Raw genomic sequence first — 24233 nt, 5'->3', positions numbered from 1 at the left:
CTTAACAAAATATTTTTTACCTTTGAATATCCAAAATAATAAGAATAAATAACATGCTGTAAATAAACAAATAAATAGTAGCACTTTATTAAAAGTTGACTCAATCTTTTTTCGCGTTATTAAGTGTCGTTTACAGAACAAAGATGCATGACAAACACATATAGAAAGATACTCATGTTGTAAGTTCGCTTACAAGTATTTGCGTTGTTAAAGATGACACAGCGTATATAATTACAAATAAATACAGTAATTAATTTAAAATATGATTGTTGCACTATACATGATAGCGCGTATATCAGCACACATAAAATATAGAAATACAGGACATTTAACATATAATAAAAAGAAGATCTCTGTTATTGATATATCAAGCAATATATTGAGCATAGGATAATAATTTTCTGAAATCATGAGATATTAAATATTAACTAATAAAAACTCGTACCTCATTGATTCAACGATAAGTATATATACGCAACAATATGCATAACTTTGTATTCAAATCATTCTTAGCGTAACTGAATGACTTTGCAGAATTGAAATCAATTTCCGGTGTTAGCTCGAGAATATACAATTAGTATTAAATATAAATTAATTAATAACTATTAGAGCCCTTTCACACAAAATGGCATAGCTGCATATGCATAGCATAGGATTGCCTGCACCGTTGAGCATCTAGCATAAGTCTAATCCAAACTTTTAGGACATTGGTCCAGGACGGTCTTATGCTATACATATGCAACTATGTCATTTTGTATGAGAGGGTCCTTAATCGTTTATATCTAATTTCACGCAGTGTATGTATGTAAAATACTAAATGTATATTTAAAAATATATAAAATTTTATATATTCCAATATTGTCTCAGATTAAAATTGTTAAAATTTTAATACTATTTTTAAATGCTTACTACGCAACATAAAGAGGTATCAATACTCTTAAGTAGATAATATATTTATCTTCACTCGATTTCTAGCACACACACATTTCTATTAGTAAATTCACAATACATTCTGTATATAAAAATATATTTAGTTTAATAACCCTTAATAATATTTTTCCCACGTCTAAAATCATAATCATAGTTTATCAATAATAAAATTTTGCCATATCGCTAGAAATAAATCATTTATTTTAACATAACTCAATAAACTCAATAAGTCAATGTACAAAAAAATATATATAATGTTTAAATACACATAACATTAAATATATAAATACATAAGAAATTTACAAAGTATTCGTAGCTTATAAACAATTTGTATTTTATAGTCTACAATATATGTGTATATATTCAATATTTACCATGTAAATATAAATAGAAAATATTAAAAATATTTATCTATTATTTTTATGATAAGTTAAATATCACTGTACAATATTTAAAGTCAAAATATATAATAATCTATGTTTGTTTAACAGATTATTATTACATGACAATCGTTTTCTACACTACATTTTTGAGATTTAACATTCCCTGTGTTCCGTAAAGCGCATATGCGCATATGCGCATTTTCTATGGTAAACGTTATGTATGCTATAAATAAATGCGCGCATATGCGCTTTACGGAACACAGGGATTATATCCTTCATATATGATATAATTATATATTTAGCCTAAAAATCAAATTCTATCAACAAATATTTATTAATTAATTATCAATTCGACAAAATATGGCGACTACAGAATAAATAATATTGAATAACAAAATTGTTTTCTTTAGATGATTTTTATATTTATTTAATATATTTAATAGATAATATTAATTATATATTGAAATGTGTACATATATATAATTAGTATTATCTGCTTAACCGTATAGTAAAATCGTTTCTCAATGTTATTTATTCTTCTGTTTAGATGTATAGCTTTTTTTATAGAAATCATTAAATAAGTACAGAAATACAAGTAAGTTTCCAATAAAGATAATTGCTATTCCTCGTTGCAATTCGCAGTTGGGATTCAAAATCGGCGGTACTATAACTGCTATCATCACAATAAATTGTACCTAATTTCACAAATAAGTATATTAAAAAACAAAATACTACAAATATGTATTGTATTATTTTAACAGAAATATTGAAGTAATTAAAATATATTTTAGATAAAAAATGTAATAACATCATGTAAGCGATTTAATTATAAAATATTATATTAATACTTGCCATCTGTAGCTTAGTTATAAATGGTTTGACGGGAGATATCAACCGTTGGAGATCTGGACTCCATCCAGCGATGAAATAGTATATATACATGATTACATGCACGGCACAATTAAACAATGAAATAAATGTCGCTCTTTCATCCAAAAGGTACTTCAAATAATACCAGAAAAATGTCAAATTAGATACATGATGGTACACGTGCAAACCAGAGACCTGGTTTTGTTTCTTTCTTAATACAAATATGCAGGTTTCGACGAAATCAAAAAGTTTGAGAAAACCTAGCAACCACACCATATCGAATAGCTGAAACGAAAATGTTATATATAAGATATACAAAGTATTACAATCATAAAAATAATAAACATCGCCCGTATCAATATGACAGCCAATAATAAAAGAATTAGAGATTATTGATTAATTATAAAATCAATGATGTCTTCGAAATTTAATATACGAGATCCAACTAAATTATAAATACAGATTTTTATTTAAAATAATTGTTTCTTTGCGCTAATTAAAATCTGTCCTATGGCCATTAATATAATTTTTTTTAACGGGCATTTTCTGCTTCTCTTTAAAAATGATATAATTACAAATTAAAAATTAAATTCACACATCGCACTTAATAATACAACTATTTATATAAGCATTATAACTTATCAATAACTTTTACGATAATTATTATATTATAAAAACATACTTTAATCATATTAAGAGGTAGTTTACTGCGTGTCACACAATTGCTCATGTAGAAAATACCATCGAAGACAACTTCTGTAGACCAACCGGCAGATATGTGCTCTTTAACGAACCATAAGTTTGCCAGAATTTGAATTACGTCATAAATTAATATAAAGGTTCTCAATTCATATGGCGGTCGATTTTTCATATAGCGAGGACCAGCGTAAAGAACAAAATATATATACATGAATATTATTAGCATTAGTGGATACGGCGTGGCTATGAGTGACCATTCGCGAGTGTATGGAACTGCAAAAATATAATTTTTGAAATAATATAGCTATTTTCTACACGACCTCTCTTTAATGAAACTTTTTGCGGTCAATACTTTCAAGTATACGATATTATAATGTGGTTGCTATTTTAGTAATATTGTACTCATGCAAACAACGACAAAAATTTCTTACGAACAAAAAATTTCTATCAAAAGAAAACCAATTTGTCATGTTTAAATATTTGTATTTTACAAATATTTCTGTAAGACATATTCTATTTTTATTCCGATAGATAAAGAAATAACGTGACAGCGAAAACTTTTTAAACCTTTTCAGATTCTTTTAATTTTCGGAATTTGCCAAGTTAACTTGGTTTTTAAAAATGTCGTTGTCTGTATTATAAAATATTAATCAAATCTGTGGCATACGTACATATTTATTAGATATTACAAATATAATTTTTTTTTTATTTATTTTTTAAAAACTTTAATACCATACCAAATTGCCATTAGTACAGAATTTCTTTATTTTTGTTAGGAATTTGTGTCAAATTTTCTTAATATCGTATACTAGGAACTATACACTAGATTATAAACTTAAGAAGATAGAATTACTCACCTGATAGTTCTACGAACAAATAATTGTATATTTCTCCCAAACCCATTGCAGAAGAAACGTAATCAATATCACAATATATCTATATTTCTTGTGTTTAACTCATTAACTTATTTTATTTTACTTATGACACTTAAACGTCAATGATTACCTCCGTAACTTCGCAACGCTAGACCGATTATGCCACGTGTACAATCATCGTGCTGGTATTTAAAACAGCGAGCGATGAACTTCGAACTTAGAACTGAATGTAGTTCCGGCATAAATTTAACTTCAGCAAAACTATTCTATTGATTAATTTCTTATTCGCGATGAAATAAATCGCTAATAAAAGATAGACAAAATATAAAGGTGATTATGATAAAGTATTATATGTAATAATTCCTTTAAAATATCAAGAAAAATTTTCAATTAAGAATCGCTTTTGCAGTAAGTAGTGTACTTACGTTTTCGCATGCGGAATTTGCAGAATAATTTTAAATCGGTTTTTTCGTCGAAGGAACAAACGAGGAATATACATTAACTTACCTGAAACAGAAAAAAAACCAAATATACATATTAATAAATGTGATGCATAGTGATATATAGCGTAAGAGTGGAATAATATTATACAATGCCATGGTCCAATAAATTGTAGTACAAGATTATTCTTGTAAGAAAACATTTGAAACCTACAAATGTTTGAAACATACAAATTCTTCGTACCGAACGTGTAGTTTTTAAGAACATAATAAATTTTAAATATAAAATTATATTTAATAAGTGCATTGACGTGCACCTATTAAATTATATATTACTATAAATAAACCTCAATTAAAAAGAATGGCAAAAAGGCGCACAAGCGCTTTTTCAATTTAAAACGCATTTACGCAAAATAATACGTCAATGATAATGAAATAATTTACACATACTTGCGTTAATCATCTAATCTAATAATCTAACGCATCACACAATCACACACAATCCTGATACATAATCAAATAGGTTGACATTAATTCTAAGGAATGTTATTTCTCGTTAGTTATTCGGCCAATCAAAGAAATCTATTCTACATTTTATATGTATTTTTTTTCAAAGAATTTGCTTCTTGCCGATCGTATCGTGATTTCAATTTTATAATATCGTAAATCATATCGTGATTAAGTACTCTATATCACGGTGTAGGATTGTTATAAAAAAATTACTTCGGAGAAATTGGATTTGGAGATATTAGCCTAATTACATTTCTTAGAATTATATTTGACAATATTACTGCCAGTATTATATATCGGCAATTATGACTTGCCATTCGTCGCCGTTCTATAATATTTGCAATAAACATTAAAATTTATGTTTCTAACCAATGTCCACGACAGATTGCGGCATCCGCAACGAGATCGCCGTGTAGATCAAATTTCCGTGTTCGTGCAAAAAAAATATAGCGAAATATGAAAACTGGAACAGTGTGCAACCCGTTAGATTTCGATGCTCATTTCCAGACGAGATTTTCAGATCCGCGAACGCGGAATGTATACGTAACTGTCGAAATATTTTGTCAACCGGTTGCACGCTCCATGAGAATCCCTGTTGATTAATGCTGAAATATTTAGTTGGGAAAAAGAAAGAAAGAGGAAGAGGATGTGTTATATCACTCGTAATGTATTATTTTGAGCAATAAATTGCATGATAATTTAAATCTTAAGCATATTGACACGTCGACACGTTAAAAGCACTTTACATAATCTCCAATTGGTGTCAGATTTCAAAATAAAATTTTATTCATAATATAAAATAAAGATCAATATGAGCTTTTGTGTATGTGCGCGCGCGCGTATAAGTATTCTCCGATATTACAATTATATTCTTTATATAGGTACATATACATATATCTAATACCTCTTCCACACTTAAATTTTAATCCCTATTCAAATTCTCCCAACATCAAATCATAAACTGAGCGAAACTATGGAGTTCTTTTATATTCGCCAAAAAATCCCTCTCCAACGATTTTTTAAAATGATACAAATAATACAATGTTCATGTCTTTGATGTCATTTGAATGCCTAAAGACGCTTGTATTACAATAATATAATACTTCTTGATACAAAATTTTCATGTTTTGTCACTCAATGTCTTGCAAACTGTGATCTGTAATAATTGAATAATGGTATGTATTATAAAAAATATTCTTTTTACGTTCAATCATTCGCATCATTAAGTGCGTGGCTCATATTGACGCAATCTTTACCTTTTGTCATATACTTATCATATTTTGTGAGTTACGCTGTATTTGAACTTTGCGTACTCTCTTAAGCTGATTAAAGCATCTCTATTCTATTATTAGATCTGCAGCTTTAAAGTTGCTGCAGTTTCTGTCCTATTAATAATTTTATAATTATAATTTACAGTTCTACTTATAATTTTATATGCCGTATATTTTAAGGATATATATTTTAATATGTACACATTTTTATAAATGTGTGTTGTATTCTAATTCTTGAATTTTTTGTATCACACAACACATTTGTATACAAAATTCTATTTTAAATTCTGATGTAAAACATAGATAATCTAAAATGGTTTTTACAATGTAGAAATTATTGGCATACATGTATTAAATGTACAAACTCTCGCCTATTTTATTGTAGAGCAAAAATGTTGCTTTTTGCAAATATACGTTATAAAAAAAGAGATTTTTTAAAGCCCGTTTGTCTGTCCTGAAAAGATGGAACAGGTACTCATTTTTCTAAAAAAGAAGGGAATGCTATCTATTCAAGCTGTCATCCAAAGGTCGCCTAAGTCCTTCAGGGCTTTCATCAAATTTTTAGTTTTCCTGCGGCTCTTACCTTCCGTAATGACCCAAGTGTCTACGTTTACCTTCATCAAAATTATGGTCTTTCTAAGATCAGCTCGAGCGGGTCGCGTCGCAAACGCTCCTGAATGTCCACAGTGTAAACTAAAACCGTATAGTCGCCAATAAACATTCTAGATAATTATAGGACTTTGTGTAATAGCGTGCATTATAAAACTATATAATATAACTCCACGTTATTTTCTTCCCATTTAATTCATTGTGGCCATGTGGGAAAGAAAACTAGAGAATTGCATCTTAATTAATATATATAGAGCCTAACTATCGACTGCAGTGCAAATATCCGGATTAAAGAAAATGTATTTCTCGAGACGGTAACGATGTAATTAGTCAGCTAATTCAATCAATTATTGAATAGTCGCGCTTTCATTCTCGTAAATAAAAAACGTAAGTTATTCATTAAAACGAAAAGTTACGCAGTGCCCGACTTTGCGCACGCTTGTGCTCGTCCTGTGGCTATATGGCAACAGAAATATCTTTTGCGTATCGGAACGCGCACGGTGGATGTCATGTATCAGCCGCATTCCGAAAGGAAACGAAACTGAGGACAAGCGAAGTAGGGAACCGGGGGATCGACATAAGCGTTTTAAACGAGTACGTTCGCATCCGCGGCTTTTGTGCCTCACGAGCTGTTATATCGTCGTCGCACATTGTATCTCGCCGTGGGCATTGTCTCCGCTAACCAACGACACGACAGTCGGCGCGGTGTCTGTCGGCACCGGCGACAATGACGATACTTCCACGACACAACCCGCGCGTTATAGTTTAGTTTCCAATGTGCACAAACGAGAAAACTCTAAAAGCCCTTTCCTCTGTCGCCTCAACGCGCGTGGCCGATTAATAAAACTCAACTCACTGTCCGTAATGAATGGTGGGGCGCGCGTTTCGATCGCGCGGTTCATTGCGAACGGATGCGATCGTAGCGTCGGTAACGCGACACTTTTATGACACAGCGAAATTCTAATTATTCAAAGTAATTCTAATTATTCCTAGCAAAACTAGGGCGTATTCGGCTAATTTTGGACGGTCGACCAACATGTAACGCGACGACTTTGGCACAAGACTTGTTTATTTCAGATATAACACGTTTCGCTACGCTATTTGCAACGGAACAGTACCATTTTCTCTAATTAATCCGATATATCAAGTGACTGTCCAGTTCGCAACACGTTAAAATATTTCGTTCGGGCAATAAAAATAACCAGGTCGTTTCTTGTGCAACCCAAGTTTTCAACAATGGGATTTGTTGTTACATCGAAGTAATCCCTTGTCTTCTCACTTTGTAGTTTTCCATGAAAACTCATATTTCCGTGTCTGGTATACGAAACTTAAGTTCTTCTTTAAGTTTCTCTCTCTTCAGTTGCGGAAAGAAATTGCATGCAACCTTCCTCATGATCGTCAATCATAAGATTTTTTGTTAAGAAGAATCAAGTATTATAATAGACAATCAATAAACGACAAAATGGATCAATGCAGATAAATATTTTCACAAACTTATTTCTTCTCTTTCTTTCTTTCTCTGTTATTATTATTATGGTTACTATCTCGTGGAAATGAGATAAATAAACCAAGAAATTGTAAAATTCGGATTAGATTCATGGAAAATGAAACGGTTCTCACGACAACAAGCGAACTCCGAGATGTCATTACGTAGGAAGATTTGGAAAGCCGCATACGGTACCATATATATGCACAAGTATCATAAAGGAAAATCCTATTTTGTGTGAGAAAAAGAGATCTCAAATTGTAACCGCAAACAACATGGCGCATGCAGACGTTCCCGAATTTTCGAAACAGAAACGCTGTAATACGGATAATCACGTGCCGCTGTATCTTGATGCCCTGGTTCATCCCTATGGCGCAGTCTGCATGCGCAAACTCGATCGTATCATCGGAGATCCGCCGATAGATCACGGTCCGTGAGACAGGAAACGATCGGCACGCATTGAGGACAGAGAGAGGAAGAGAGAGAAGGTGAGAGAAAAAGAGAAAAGGAAGAAAGAAAGAAATATCGAGAGGAGATCGAGAAGATTTATCTCCTCACCGAAAGGTTTGGATAGATTCATGAACCCTATCGATCGCTTGGCTAAGAAGAAAGGACGTAAAATATCCTCTCGCTACGCACATTGGCAAAGAACCCGTGCTCCGCGTGCAAAACGTGCAAATTCTGTTTGAGAATTAAGACCATGAAATTCAATTTTGTCACTTTTCTTTCACGTTGCTCTACGTGGCATTAATGCAACCGCAAGGCAAAGCAGCAATTATGGCGCAAAGGCGTATGCGGTTATCTTAACAGTTTCGCATGTATGTGAAAAACAATTTTTAGACAAAGAACGTGCGCATCGTGTGCAATTAACGGTTAATAGGGATCGATTGATGATTAATAGGAATCAATTCATCCAAGCTGCAAACGAGAATAAAATCCGAATAAAATCTTGCTTTCTAAATCTAATTTCCACGTTTTCTTTCCGTATATCCGTTAAATCAGCCTGTCCATAGCCACTCGTTCGCTTTTCTTTCGTTCCTTCCAATTTTTCCCAGCATTGTCGGCATTCCTCGCGTTCGGAATACGGCACGGCCATCCAAGATGCATGCGCCGTGTTACACGAAGCAATACTTTACAGTTCGCCCTCCGCCCTGACCCTTGGGCCAACATAAAGCACGGCTTACGAGTTGCAATTTCAAACTTTCGTGAAACAATCGGGTCGACGAAGGGCACTCGCAACGACAAACTCCACTGAGTATGGCAAGACAAAAGTTCGAAACATTTTCGACGAGCCTTACATTAAGAAATCGATGAGGTTCACGAACGCTTAAGAAGACACTTTTGCGGACATAAAAATCTTACTTAAGAGTAATGGAAAAAAAATTGTGACAATAGAAAGAAGACATTTCGAACTTAAGGTGTATTGAAAGTAACAAAGAGATAACGTTCAGCCGCGATTTTTCTTAAAGCGCAATTATATTCGCCTCATATTCAAAAACCTTTATAAAAAAATATAATAAAAGAGATAAAAAAGAACCGTTTGTTTCAAAGAAAATTAAACGAAAGTTGCTAATTCGTTTGAAACAATAGAAGAAAAGAAACTATTAGCAGAGAAGCATCAGTGGAACGAGAAAATAGAGAAATACGCGGAATCGATATACCTCTGCGAGTAGCAGCGAAACGGAATTCGACGTAAAGGACCACGCGCAATCCCACGGTTGATTAGACAAATTTTACAAGTTCTCTAGAAATTGCAGGATCGCAATATCGCGGAAGTATAAACTCCACCGATGGGCAGTGACCGCCATCTTTGCGATTCTCGTCAACATTGTTCTACAGAAAAGAGAAGAGAAACAAGACAAAAAGTTATCGTTATCGTTCGAGGCATGTACTAGTCAAACTTGGGTGCCAGACACAATTTCGAGTTCCCAACCGAACAAGCCTGTCACTCGTTTCGAAAAATTTAATTCAGAATCACCCTCATCCACCTCTTCATTCTAGTCGATCGAAAATCTCATTTTTGGATACGTACGTGGCTGGAGTAGCAGAAACCCTCAACTCGAATCAAGACACTTCTCTTCGCTGCAGCATGACGTTACGATTTGTGCTGTCTACTTTTTTTTCGTTCAATGTCTTCTATCTGTCTTCCCGATTCGAACCATCAATATTGCTCGACGTAATCAATAGTTTGCGAAAATTGCCAATAACGTAATTGAAAAGAAATATAGACTCAGACGAAAGAAACCGTGATAATAGATTGCGGATATAAAGATAACTTGCTGTCACGTATTTATACTTTATATATACAACACAGCTATCTCTGATTTAACGAAAACTATTTTGAAGATAGATTTCCCGATAAATTTCAAGTTCAATCTTCCGTTATCGAAAATTTTTGGAAGAACCTAAATACAAAGTTATTTTACGCTGAAAATATAACCTTTTTTGCGTAAGGTACGTTTCAAAAATGTAAATAGTAAATAGCGGAACTTTGTTGTTTGGATTAATTTCAGCGCGACTTTATTTCAACATAAACTTCAGTCGGCGTTTACTTCTTAAGAAACTTCATGTTGAAAATTGAGAAGTTGTGGAAAATAACCTCCCTCGACAATTTCGCCGAGAGAAAATTGATTCCAAGTTCGTTAAAGAATTAAAAGTTTTGAAAATATTTTTCAATAGATCGAAAGTTAGTAGTGTATGCATGATGTGACGTACACATAAAACGTGAGATATCATTCCTTCATCGATTACTCGTAATTTAAATTGAATCACGTAACAGATATTTTTCTTTTATGTCGGTTCCCTCTATTTTCTTTCCATCTAAATTATAGACGCTATTAGTTCGATTGCCAGTCACAGAGGAAAAGAACCTATCGACTATATAGTTTTACTAGTTTTTATTTCCTTCTCTTTTTTTCATATTATTTGCTTTAATCAGCATGCTCTCAATTTCAATTAACATAAATTATCAAATATTTGTGCAGTAACGTTGTGGTTTCCACGACTTCGTCTTCCATTCGCAAAAAATAATTAACATACTATAATTATGTTATAATTTTTGTTTAAATTATCCGTCGACATTTTAAAAATAAGTCCATTAAATGTACTCCCGCAAGCACACTGCGGGATTTTCTTTCTTTCTCAACCACCCAATTTCATTACTTGCGTTACATTGTTAAAAATAATATATACAAAGAATGGTATATTCGCCGGTTTTCATTCTGCGCTCTTTATTCTATCATTCTTTTGTAATATTTTCTTTGTAATTTTTTCTTATAATCCATTTTTATAATAATTAGTTTTTCATGTATTTTTTTCATGTCTAATTATATACAAATGATTTTTTACTGCCTTTCTGTCGTCGTGTACTCCAGCTTGTTATTATTACAACCCAAAGTTTCGCGAATGTTCTTTTACAGATTTTCTCAATAAAAAAATCAGTTAACTTTATATTAATAAACAGCGTTATAGTATTATCTAAATATTCTAAATCATTATATATTCTCAAATCTTGTGTGGTCTTCGATCCGATGCGAATATCCGTTTGAAACATTCATTTCCAACCGTTGCCGCGTAACGGTGTCTCATCTAATATTGCTGGATGCGTTGTTGCATCCGGATGCAGTTGAAATCCACAACTACGTGACCGCGGTGCGACGGTACGAAAACGCTCCCGAATGTCGGACTCCAACGGTGGACTTTTGCAAGCGGAATCCCTCGTATGCTTCCACTTTATGGATGGCGTTCCCCTGTATATCTTCGTAAATCTCATTTCCTAAAATACGGCAACGGTTCCTCATGCACGTTTCTAATGGATCCTACGGCTCCCACAACGATTAGGTATCTCGATTTGTGTGCTGCGGATTCGTGGAACGGATTCGTTGACTTCCTCCCAACTCTCCTTATAGTTTCTCGATGGCAAGCCTTTCGAATACGGAGAAACACTTTAAACCGAATGATGGAGAATCTCCGCTTAATTGAGCGTTCATTTTGTCGGACATTCTGATGTATATCTCCGTTCTAATAATAAACCATTGTCTCTCGACGATGGGATGGAAGAAAATGTCACAGGGACGGATATAATTCGGGAACGAATCCCCAATACGTGCCGCCTCTCCGACATGTCGTGGCAATTTCCGCTTCATCATCTTCGACATCCCTTCTGCTCACAGACGGAGGGGAGTCGAAAAGGAATTCATTCGGGGCCAAGTCACGCAAGCGATCTTAAAATTCTCGTACAAAAAATTCTTAATTAACCTATCCAGAAGGGATGATGAATAAGCTTCACGCTCTGCTTCGTCGACAAATTGTTTCCGTTATGAAATCATCAATATCAACGTATTTATAACTCATAATAATAAAAAGCCATAATATTTTTATCTTATGGTGTGTGTGAATAGCATATAATAATTGTATTATAAATTGTATTATAAATTGCTATATATGAGAAAGAGCATTATGCATGTGGCACATTGTTCAGATTTATCACTAATTTATGTAACTCAATTTAAATCGTCGAGAAATAAGAACAGCGCTATCGCATAAACTTTTTAAAACACATTATAGAATATACAAGCGCAACAATTGTTATAAGAAAAAAATCGTTTAAAACAGAAAGGGCGAACGTAGGAGAACTATAACGTGCCAAGGGGCCATTCTTCGAAATCTCATGGCAATCTCCGCTTCATTGTTTTCGACGTCTTGGTGCGGAACGAGAGTCCGAAACGAACGGAAAGAAAAGAAGAAAACGGTTGAAAGAACGCGAAAAAACCACGTCTGGACACGGAAAGTATGCCCACAATATTCCGCGCACGCTCCTACGAAAAATTGACAATCAGGAATTTGTTAACTCGCGATGGGGGCACGTTTCCTGCAGAAATCACTTCTCGTAGAAATCGGCTGATTCCACTCGTTCATTTCTACGTGTGCACGATGATCATCTATTTACATCATTTTACTTTCTATAAAACTATTTTGCACTTTTCAATAAAATTATTATAATCGATTAATAATTAAATACTGATCAAAGAACTCTCTCCGTATATTCCTGTTACGTTTCTCATCGATCTTCACGGTCGACAAGTTTAAATATCACGCTAAGTAATTCATTAACTCCGTTGATCGATTTTAACTTAAAAAGATTTTAATTAAAAAAAATTTTGATCGATGGTTCGCCTTACGTATAACTCAAAAGTCAATGCGAGAAATCTTTTACTTTATTTTCTCTTGAAAAACTCGCGACTGCTAAATTAGTACTCAAATGTCGCACCAATTTTCATCTGAGAATGAGAATGAGAATGAGAAAACTGATATGTTAATCGATTCGCATTCTTCGTGCGATCCGTAACTACGCAAGCCGTCCCAAAAACCTCATTCCCTTTCCTCTTGGCGTCGACGACCGTAGTGAACTATCTATTTGGCTCAATCACGTCCGCGACCATGTCGAAATACTTCTTTATTCGTTTACAGACCATTTCCGACGTGCCGTCGAAACTCGCAATCGTGCCCGCACATTCGCCTGTAATCTGCGCCAATACTAATCGTCTGATGCTGAGAATCAATATGATACGATTACCTTATTAAACCTGCCTAAATACAAATATTTCTTTTCTAATCAATCATGTATTATGTATTTATTCACTACCCTACATATCTCCTATTCATTATGTACATATTGATATGTATTATTCATCATATACGCATAAATGTGTATTATAAATGTATGTATTATATATTATATACATTATAATGTAATTATATTATTCATTTTTTATCTATTTATTATTATTAGACAAAATGTGCCATGTAATTTGATTATTTCATTTAAATTATATATTTATTTATGATCGTTTTGTAATTAACTGTACCGTATCTATAATAATGTATAAACTATTGCTTGGCAATAATTTATATAAAGTAAAATAATTAAATAAGTATTTACATAAACCATTTTTGTTTCAAAATCAAGCGTATTAATTAGAACTGCATATGTCACGCCGTTTTGATAAATATATTGTGATTAGTACATTTTTTCCTCTTCGACATGTTCAAACAAAAGGTGAATGGCTATAACTTTCAAGAAATTGCGTACACGTACAAATCGGAAGCGACATGAAGCAGCTACAAGATCACCTGCCTCCTGCCCCAAGGGAAGTCAACGACTAGGTAACGGCATTTGGCTGCGTCATCATTTTCTCCTCGACCAGTCGGACGATCACGTCCGTCGGAACGCGCAACCTGCCTCATCATCTCCTCAAAGCGATGACCTTACTCGAACGCGAAATCCACCTCGCAGCATATCCGATGGCGAAATGAGCCGCAGACCGTATCTCGTGACGAGCTTTCTGCCGAGGGTGAAATTTACTCGTTCCTGAATCACGAAAATAATGAGGCTTTTGTTCTGCTTGAGGGCGGTCGTATCCGTAGGGTCCTCCCGATGGATACCGTTGTCCTATCTCTTGCTAAAGTAGACATTCATTTCAAGACTCAGCTGTATACCTTGACATCTAAATCTGCCATACTATAATATGCTCATATTATCTATTTTACCGTGAGGCATTATTGAGAAACTACTGAGAGACACTTAATTAAATATAATAGCAATGTTCATATCTCGACTAAATTGTTAAAACCTTCGAAATTTTATAAATGGCTTCTTATTGTTAGAACATAAAATATTGATGCAACAGTTGAATATTTTCAATTGCAAAAGTTGAATATTTTATAATCACGTAAAAGTTTAAATTGATCGAAATTATTTCAACCAGCAATCGCCGATCAAAGGTGCGGTTTTGATAATAAAGAGTTGATTTACGCTGCATGCATTAATAATGCGATCATAACAACGTATGATCGATCTACCGCACATCACGCCCGTAGAATCGCGAACAAGAATCGTTTGTTATATGCGTGCTATCACAGTAACGACGTACACTGTGCTATTGACATAAACAAAGTTAGTCGGTAGGTAATGTCGCTCATAGCGGATTTACAGACAGAGCGGTGCATTATATACGCGATTATCATACCTTGCATTATCATATGTAATTTATGTGGCGTCCGCTTGCATGAGTAGCAAGTATTATTTGCTACTCATGCAAGCTTTACCAGAAATCTATCACGCTCATGGCACCATATTTAACCATCAGCAATTGTAAAATATAACTCTTTACATTAATTAACCATTAATTTCACTAGCTTCCCTGTCAAAGATATCTTGTTAGTAAACAGTAACGAAACTGCTCAATAATTAATCAAAATTGTAATCAAAATTAATATCAAGTCACTTCTGTAAAATTGCTTTTCTGATAGTTTTGTTCATCATGAGTGGTCAAAATGACCAATAAATTCATTCAGCTATAACACGTTTATAATATAATTGGTTTTATTCTTCGTGTTCTATTATCTTTTATTCACATAAAGAATAAATATTGGAAATATTTATATATAGAAAAAATATCAAATACTACAATAAAGCATCGAAAACGCGCATCGTCGTTCACTATAGAGTAACTGATTTGTGGCGAGTTTTGATTGATGTTTCTGGATTTAATAATGTTTCAGAATTTGGATTTCAATTGATATACAAAACTGAGCATTTTCGCGAAAAATTAATTAATCAATTCATTATTGAAATACTCAGTCACATGATTGCGGAGGCGCCGACGTAATTTAAGGAATATAATTTTTGATTTTCAAGATACGTAGAGAGCAATAAACTCTGAGATAAACGTGAGATAATTTAGCATGAGAGAATGACGCTTTCGACGAGTTCCTATTCGAAAGGGATGCTCGAATTGTCCACACGATCGATGTTCAAGCTGTAACGTAGGGCAAATAGCAACGCATCCGCGCTTCAAGACAAACCCGCGGCACCGAGGGACACGGAAGGATCGTGATCCTCTGATGACCGCATGCCGATTCCCCTTGGAGCGTCTCCCGTTGACCGCAAGCGATCCCACCGGGTGTCTCGGGAATTCCGTCCGGCGGTCGCATTCTCGACGGTCGATGGGAAAAGCCGCGGCTGGCTCTCAGCACCTAAATCAATTAAATATCTCGCAGTGACCCGCCCGCTCGTGCTCGGTCACTTGCGTCGCGAGCTGGTTGTCACTACGGCATAGTTCTCACCCTAGGTTGCGTGACCGCATTTCCCCCGTATGGCTCTCGACGAAGAAACTTATGCTGGGCAATAAGAATATTAAGAAACGGAGGTATGACGGTCAAACAGATTTCGCACTCTTACGGTTTTTAACGTATTGAATTGCATAACGTACACTGCAAATCAAAATGTGTTATTTAAGTTATTTTAGTTGAAAGCTTCTTACACATTTCTTGCCGTTTTAAATCACATCATGTGAAAAGAAACATGTAAAAAGAGCTTCAGTCAAATGTGTCATTTTTAAACATTTATGCGTGCAAAAATAACACGCTTGGATTTGCAGTGTAGGAAAGTGATACATAATACACAAAAATACAAAATTTGCGTAAGATCGAAAGCAAGTTAAGTTCTTCATTTAGTTATATCTAAATAGGATAAAACTTTAGAGTGATACTTCCTAACAAAATGTAAAATATATTTTGAAACAAAGAAGAGATATACCAGTGGATACGTTAAAGATTTTAGACTTTACTGGAAAGCACTTTACTGACAAGGCAAAAAACGTGGAAGTTTTCAGCTCTATAGTAATTTTCTGCACTGTTGATTCTGTGATTCTTCAGTAACCGCGAACGTTTATTTCTTTGCGGCATATGTTCTCTTTCGGATGTAAATTCGGGCAAATATACACATTAGCTAAAGAGAACTGATTGTGAGAGAAGGATTCAAACTTAAGCCAAATAGTCGAGTTTCATTAAAATAAATAGTATATTCGCGTTGATAACAGCTCAGCCAATTAGGGAGAAACGCGGCATTCAGTCCATTTTCGTTCGAGTCTTGTTTTGGGCGAGCATCGTGGATAACGACTGGGGATTCAATATGTTTTCATGTAAATTTCCGGGGAGGGTATAACTGCGGCTTTGAGTTGCCCGTCCAAATATTATATGAATCATGCTGACACTTAAAAACGATGAAATTCTCGGGAGCGTTTTCGCGGCTCGATTTCCACCGGCTTTCCATGCACTCGCCTCCTTTTTTCCTATTTTTCTATTTCAGATATTCATATTTGATTTCGCGATATTAAACGGTCGAAAAGAGAATTATAAAATATATCTTTTACTTCTTAATATATGTATAACAATTTTTAAAGCTAATTCATCTCTCTTCGAAATTAATTTATTTCACATTAGAGTATCGGTATACAAGTCGCATCTAAAAGAGCGAATATAAAAATATGGAGGTATACGTCAGTAATAAATCGTGAATCTTCGTGGAGTCTCGTCGGAAGTGCTCGTAATCGTGAGAGAATGTAACGCTTTGACGAAGTTCAGCGTTGTGAATTAAATGCAACCTGAGTCGTCTCGTTTCCATCATCTCAGCCACGGAGAACTTTCAATTACCCTTCCTCTATTCGTGTATCACTCTATTCTGGAACTTCACCTCTCTATCTTTCACGAAAATCTTTTCTTCCACTCCTCGTCCGTCGCTCAGTTATGTAATCGGCTTAGGCGAAAGCTGTTCACAATGTACTGATGCATTACGCAACAACAAATATGAAATTTATGTGAAATTAGCGCGATCATTAATTCCTCGTTAACGAATGGAAGAAACATTTCGGATTTGTGGAAGCATTTCTGGAATAAGATATCTCATATACCTATTCAAACTTATTTATAATATTTATTCAACAATTATGAATATCATGTAAAAATTATTCAAGCGTGTGCAATTCGATTTTAGAACAGGACTTGAAACCGGCGTAATTTATACAAACGTGATTTTTCAGAATGCTACAGACGTAGGAAAATTCCGGTCTTACACCATGTCATCCATCTTCGTGCGTCTATACAGCATTTGAATCTAGATAACAAATGTAAGTGGACCTATCGAAAATACGGTAATTTTAACTCCTGCTTCGAACATTAATTGCCGAAGATTCGGAAGGCATGACGTGACACAATGACTAGGATTGCGGATCGATCGCGGTGTGACAGGAAGTTACAGACGCGATTGCGGAAATCATCAACGACGTGGCATAATTGCGGTCGGGAAAATAATTACGGTGATTATTACGCCTGATGTGGAATGGAATAGCCGAATTCGAGGATGCGTGATACGGGCGAGCGCTTCCAATCGCGAGACACCCCAGAGAAACATGTAACTTCCTCCTCGTTCCTCGAGCGAGCGAGACGCTCTCCCAAGTAGCAGCGACGATTAAACCGTCGAGAAATTTATGAACTCGAATTAACGATAAGAGACCGGTGCCGCTGGCGACCGGTAAACTTGGCTAGTGGTTAATTATTACTAAGTACGCGTGCGCCGCGCGAGCGGCTCGAAGGAACAGTCCCATGCAAATGGAAGAGCCATTAATTATCGTTGAATATCAGGGCGCGTTTCCTTTGACGTACTGCGTCAAAAAAGATGCTCGGCTTTATTCGCGAAAATATTCATCTACGTTCATCAGTCCAGGGCATTCGAGTGATTAAAGTACAAACCAGAGGAAACTATAAAGGTGTGATGTCACTTTTGGTGGCAAAACAAATTTCGACTATTTTACTTGACATGTGATAGTACAGTGCATCAAAGTACAGTGTAATTTTTTAATAAAGACAATAGCGATTATTTTTTTGTTCAATTTGAGACATGTCATAAAAATAGCAACGAATCGAGCTTACAGTCTTATTCATGTAAGAATTTTTGTTTCAACGAATACATATAAATGCCTTCTTATTATTAATGTTAATTAAAAAATATAATTTTTTATAAAAAAAAATAGTAATTTTTCTTGGTTTGGTTCAAAATACATTACAAAAGTGACAATGAATTGATTTGATTATAAGTATTCGTGTACGAATAATATTTGTTCCAGCAAACACATTCGAATCTCTTTTTGGCGATGTTAATTAAGAGAGATTGAGGCACGCTAGGTAAGTATCTCGGCGTGCGCGCGGCATAATTCGCATTCACCGAAATTGTGGGATAGCCGCGCCGCCCGCGCGCGCCGTGACGGACGGTTGATTGGCAGCTGCATCGGCGCATCCGAGTTGTAGCGCAGCGAGAGCGAACCCGCTCGCTCGATCATACTCTCGTCTCAAGCTGCATCCCAGCCGTGCGTTGCGCCGCCTATCTCGTGCCAATTGGCCGCATAATCAGTAATTGCCAGGATCCAACGACCACGAACATCCCTTATAGCGTTGGACACTCGCGACTGTTAAACGCTACGAGCTACCGTGACGGCAGTCGCCATGAAATCGTCACACTGAGATTCACATGAAAATTATTACGTAGATGTAGCTGATGTAGATATGTTCGTCGCTATTAATTGTAATCTGGAGTATCGATTTCTTTAATCGCAAGAGGTTTCGCGTAAAACAATGAAACGATGCATATATCTCGGAATTATATTGCGATATTAATTGCAATCACGGGTTTCATTACGATTCTCAATTCTTTCGCATTCAGCACCGAGTGAACGATTGCGGCGGATCATCCTTTTTACTCGCGTAAACGAAAATTAATTGCACGCGACGTCAGCAGAAAACACAAAGTTACATTACGCTCGGTCGAGGGGAGAGTGCACTTCGCACTTGACGTTTGGCAAACAGCGCGAGATGCGGAAAGCAACCAAGAAAAATCCGCAAAAGGAGCGCTATGAGCGAAGCGTAAATACCGTAGGACGACGAAGGGCCATCGAATTGGAAAATTCCTTGCGAAGCACTGCAACCGAAGTTCTCTCCGATGCCGATGCGGGGATTCTAAGCTCGAAAACGCCGGCGCATCACGTTGTACGACTGCAACTTCCATTTCCGACAGTCGGATATTAATAAAGTTCAACCTAAACACGACTTGTCAGTGTCCCTTTTTTTCGGCCGTGCCGAGTGAAGAATTTTTAAAGCTGACCATCTTTTGTGTGCTCTCCACAGGGAGGACAAACTAACGCGTCGCCATATTTCGATAGCGAGACGTCAAGAAGGGAGAAAGAATTACACGAAAAAATAAAATTGCTATTGGCAAGCGAATGACAGGATACAACAATGTGACACGAACAAAAGTACGAAGAAAACGCATTTTGAAATGACATCATGATCGAAAATGACGAATACACATAGTAGACATAAAACATGATACACATTTAAATCATTTGAATTCAGTATTTATATTTCCAGAATGTTTCAATTTTTTTTTTTTTTTAATTTTATGGTTATTTTCATTTCCAATTTACTTGTCGTTATATAAATCCGATTAGAACGTGGTATCGTTTACAATATTCTGCAATTACAATTAGGATTAACGCAGGATGCAACACGTCAACCGTGCAGACGTCCAGCGGAATAAATGCGAGCGACCATTTTGAGAATACAGAATTCAGGGTTGAATATACGGCTCGCGCGATAATAAGTTCGCGATTTGCATTTCATACACAAGGCACTCATATTACGACCTGATAAATAATTTCGTGTCGATCGCCGATGCGTAACGGCGCTGTATGGAGGAAAAAAGAAAACACGAAAAAAGAAAAGGCAAATAAGCGCAGCTCTAAAATAAATAGCAATTTGGTAATCTACGGTCGCAGTATTGTCGCGACCGGCGACAGCCTCATGCAGACAGCCGCGCGCGCTATCGAATTAATCAGCACAACTTTAAAGCACGCCGGCAATAGCGCGATTACCGTTTTCATCACGCGCCGGAGCCATTATTGAACGTATAATCGAATTCCGCTACCGGCCGATCGAAAGTCAAACGAGCGCCCGAATACCGGGTGAAGCGCTCGCTAAAATATTTTCACGTAATCCGGTTGTTCAACGAGACGCGCGACGCACGTTCAAAACACGTTTCGCATTCTCTGATCGTCTCTTCTTCTGCGGTTCTTTCAGATCTGCATCGTATAATACCGAGAAAAAAAAATTGGCAATCTCGCCAGAACAAATCGTATGATTTGCGATTTATCGACTAACGGTGATATAAGGAAATATAGGAAGAAGGTTACTGCAATTTTTTTTTATTTTTTTTTTTAAGGGAAGGTGTGATTTCTGCCGGGATTCAATACAATTTCGCGAAATGGTAACGTGATCGAGATGTTCCGCGATAACGTCACTAGTTGCAACGCATCGCACGAACATCGAAGCGATACGCACTGATAGAACCACGCTACGACGGATATTGCCAAATTCGTGCACCATGAATATTCGATTCTCGTAAATCACAGGAAAGTGCGCCGGGGGCGCGCCACGATTTTTGCGCCGAATGTTCATCGGATAGCCGATTTCTCGAACCGGAAACGTAGAGCACCTAACGCTCGACGGATTAATTTTTCTTATCGACTGACCGATTTTTATCAGGTTTTGTCATGTGGCATGAATTTGACATTTATTTCTTCTAACATTTAATTCCTATATAATTCAGTAAAAATTTCAGTAAAAAAACCAAATAAGTGTATCAAATTAAACAAAGAGAAACGTTAGGTATGCAAGTACTAAATCCTAGTACATTTAGTATTATATCTAAATCTAAATAAAATAAAGGCACACAAAATAATAATGTTTTAAATTTAATAAGAAAGAGAAGTGATCTTCAAAGAAACTATTTGTTATATTATTACATAAGTAGATACATTCATTACATTCCGAAGAAAACTGATTAAATTAACTTGATGGTATAATTTTTCGTGACCTTATTCACTTTACTTATATAGAGGCGTTGCGATTATATAAAGATATAATGCAAATACTCATGATAGCAGAACGAACTCGACAAGTCAAAAATTTCATGCGTTTTTCGGTCTGTATTCGCGTCAAGCGACTAGTCGAAAAATCTTACGAGCGCAATTTCCTGAATTTGGATTTTATTAAACGAGGTGTTCTAAGGCGAGGTAATCGCCGTTCGTCAGGACGAACTTATTCCCGTTGGCGAAATTAATTCGGGAAACCAATTTGCATCGTCGCCTAATGCCACCGTAGTCGGCGATGCATCCCAATGTGTTTGTAGCGCGCGTCACATGCGAAATTGCAATTACCGAGATCGCGCGCGTTGTCCAGCCTAGATCACCGGAAACATATCCACCACACGCCCATCTGCCTGTCCTATCGGTTATCAAGAATACCCCGTGTGAAACGATTCAAATTCTAAGTGAATGATGTATTAATAAAGAAATCATGATTCAATCCAAATTGTAAAAAAGCCTCTCTGAAAAAGGTATATAATTCGAGTATTATAAAGTTTACTTTATGCAGTGTAAATGTACAAGAATCCATACAAATATATATTCGCGTTATACAGATAAGTTACAAAATTAAAAACAAAAAAATATTAAATATACGATCTGCATGTAAATATAATTTTCTTTTAAAAGCAAAAACTTAACTCTGGAAGTAAGAGATAAGAGATAAGAGAGTAGATAATCAGTGAGTTCAAGGCAACTTTTTTCTCAAGAAGATTTCTCGGATACATTTCTTTATCATTATAATTTCATCTCCTCTGAATCTTTGATCGGCTTCCTTTTACGCAATTTCGGGAGAGAATTCTGGGTCGAAACAAGCGCTAGGGAAAATTGTAGAAACATTATTTCCTTATCAAGCCGTTAAGTGTTAGCATTACTAAACATTTACTTTGCACTCCGGCGACGCGAGCGGAGTTAAACGGCGAAATAGAATTTCATTCGTCGTCTTTGATCGCGTCGCGACTTTGCCTGTGAAACTCGGCAAACTCCTTACAGACGCCGGGTCAGACTTCCTCGACGATTCTTATCGGAATTTGAATTTATGATCGTTTAGATTTCGTTTCAACGTTAACTTAAAATTGCTCTATTTGTTCATAAAAAAACTTCCGTTCTGCTCGGCGCTTATTTAATCCAGTAATTCCAAATCATGTTAAATTAATGCACACTAACATTTTCTTATTAAATAATAATATATAAAAATACATTCGTTCCACATAAATTATTGCAATAATAACGCGCATAATATCAAAATATCAAATATTATTCTAGAATACTTTCTAAAAATATATAACAAAACCAAATTGTAATATTACACTTTTTAATTAAATTTTACTGTAAATTTCTTTATAGAACACGTTTGTAATTTTCCCCAAGCATTTTTAATTCCTTCTTTTTTTTTGTTCATCCGTTATTATTCCATTATTGCTTGAACGTGCAACGGCAGCGCTGGCGTAATATTATTTTTATGCGCTGCAGCGAGCGTATTCGAGGTATAAATAAATATGTACATAGAAGATAGACCATGTAATACGGCAGGAAGAAAATTAAGGGCTAGCTCGTTACAACGGCGAAGCGGTAAAATCCTGAAGGTAATGGCGCGTGTTTTATCGCCGGTGCTCGCGCGTGCTTCCGTAACGTACGGTCGGTCCCGCACAATCGAGAAATCTCGAAACTCAAATAAATCTCACCAATCGACAGGATAGAAACCGAAGATGTGTGATATCGACTTGCACAAAGCGCGAGTTGTAACGCAAGGTGTATATCTTGAATCTCTCAAGCGAGTTCAATTTCTGATTGGCAGGATGTGAAGCAGGATCTTAAGTTCTGAGTAAGCTGAGAGCATACGTACATCGGATGTGTATATATTTGTATACACTTGCTCTTGTATCCACTTTTGCTCAATATTGAGAGAAACTTCATGAACGAATCGAAGTAATAATTACATATTTGCGTTTTACTGCACATTAAAGTCATATAAAATATGAAGCATTTCTGCTTCAAAGAGTGACACGTGTTTACTTTTCAAGTTATAAATTAAATTGCAGAAACTGTATGTAACTACATGTATGTAATTTAATTTCAAAATAAAAATTCAATTTGGCTTCTGAATAAAACGCAATAATGGCCATTTAACAGACAATGAGTTATCTGGTATAAAAACTGGAAGTTATGATGAATTAAAAAAGCATGATAAGCGTAAAAATTTATTTGACGAGCGTGAAGATAAGTCAGCGAAACCAAATTGCTACTAAACGCACAAATAAGTATTCTTCTTGTTCTGATTGACTTTCCGAACAAATCTGCCACATATCTATCATGAGTTGTGAAATATATACGAACGTTTTCCAG

At 35.4% G+C, this 24233-nt stretch overlaps 2 protein-coding genes and 2 long non-coding RNA genes across 7 annotated transcripts in view; 1 reads left to right on the top strand and 3 right to left on the bottom strand.

Moving 5' to 3' along the window:
* The window catches only part of Dlg1 (discs large 1), a 496300-nt gene that overhangs the window by 362193 nt on the left and 109874 nt on the right, over positions 1-24233 (bottom strand). The window lies entirely within an intron of this gene.
* LOC139810201 (uncharacterized) overlaps positions 1-24233 on the top strand; it is a 304062-nt gene that overhangs the window by 234036 nt on the left and 45793 nt on the right. The gene's annotated exons all lie outside the window — the stretch shown is intronic.
* LOC139810191 (very long chain fatty acid elongase 7-like) lies at positions 64-3942 on the bottom strand. Its single transcript, XM_071773552.1, has 4 exons — positions 3740-3942; positions 2866-3155; positions 2166-2468; positions 64-2008 (listed from the first exon to the last, which is right to left on the bottom strand). Exons 1-4 carry the CDS (start codon positions 3783-3785, stop codon positions 1841-1843), a joined length of 807 nt encoding a protein of 268 aa, XP_071629653.1. The 5' UTR covers positions 3786-3942; the 3' UTR covers positions 64-1840.
* LOC139810200 (uncharacterized) lies at positions 4034-7407 on the bottom strand. 2 transcript variants are annotated; one of them, XR_011731254.1, is made up of 4 exons: positions 7186-7407; positions 6562-6671; positions 4183-4264; positions 4034-4060 (listed from the first exon to the last, which is right to left on the bottom strand). It is a non-coding gene; the product is annotated as an uncharacterized lncRNA (long non-coding RNA). The 2 variants fall into 2 exon arrangements; XR_011731253.1 differs by having other exon boundaries at positions 6562-7407.

Source organism: Temnothorax longispinosus, chromosome 3 (genome assembly GCF_030848805.1).
Source record: "Temnothorax longispinosus isolate EJ_2023e chromosome 3, Tlon_JGU_v1, whole genome shotgun sequence".
Lineage (NCBI taxonomy): Eukaryota > Metazoa > Arthropoda > Insecta > Hymenoptera > Formicidae > Temnothorax > Temnothorax longispinosus.
The sequence above is the reverse complement of the archived record's forward strand: the minus strand, read 5'-3'. Positions and strand labels throughout refer to the sequence as shown.

Coding starts and splice junctions, on each gene's coding strand:
- LOC139810191 (XM_071773552.1), bottom strand. CDS start 3,785: ATGGGTTTGGGAGAAATATACAATTATTTGTTCGTAGAACTATCAG. Junction 3,156..3,739: donor TTTGTTCGTAGAACTATCAG/GTGAGTAATTCT, acceptor ATATTTTTGCAG/TTCCATACACTCGCGAATGG. Junction 2,009..2,165: donor TTATAACTAAGCTACAGATG/GCAAGTATTAAT, acceptor TTGTGAAATTAG/GTACAATTTATTGTGATGAT.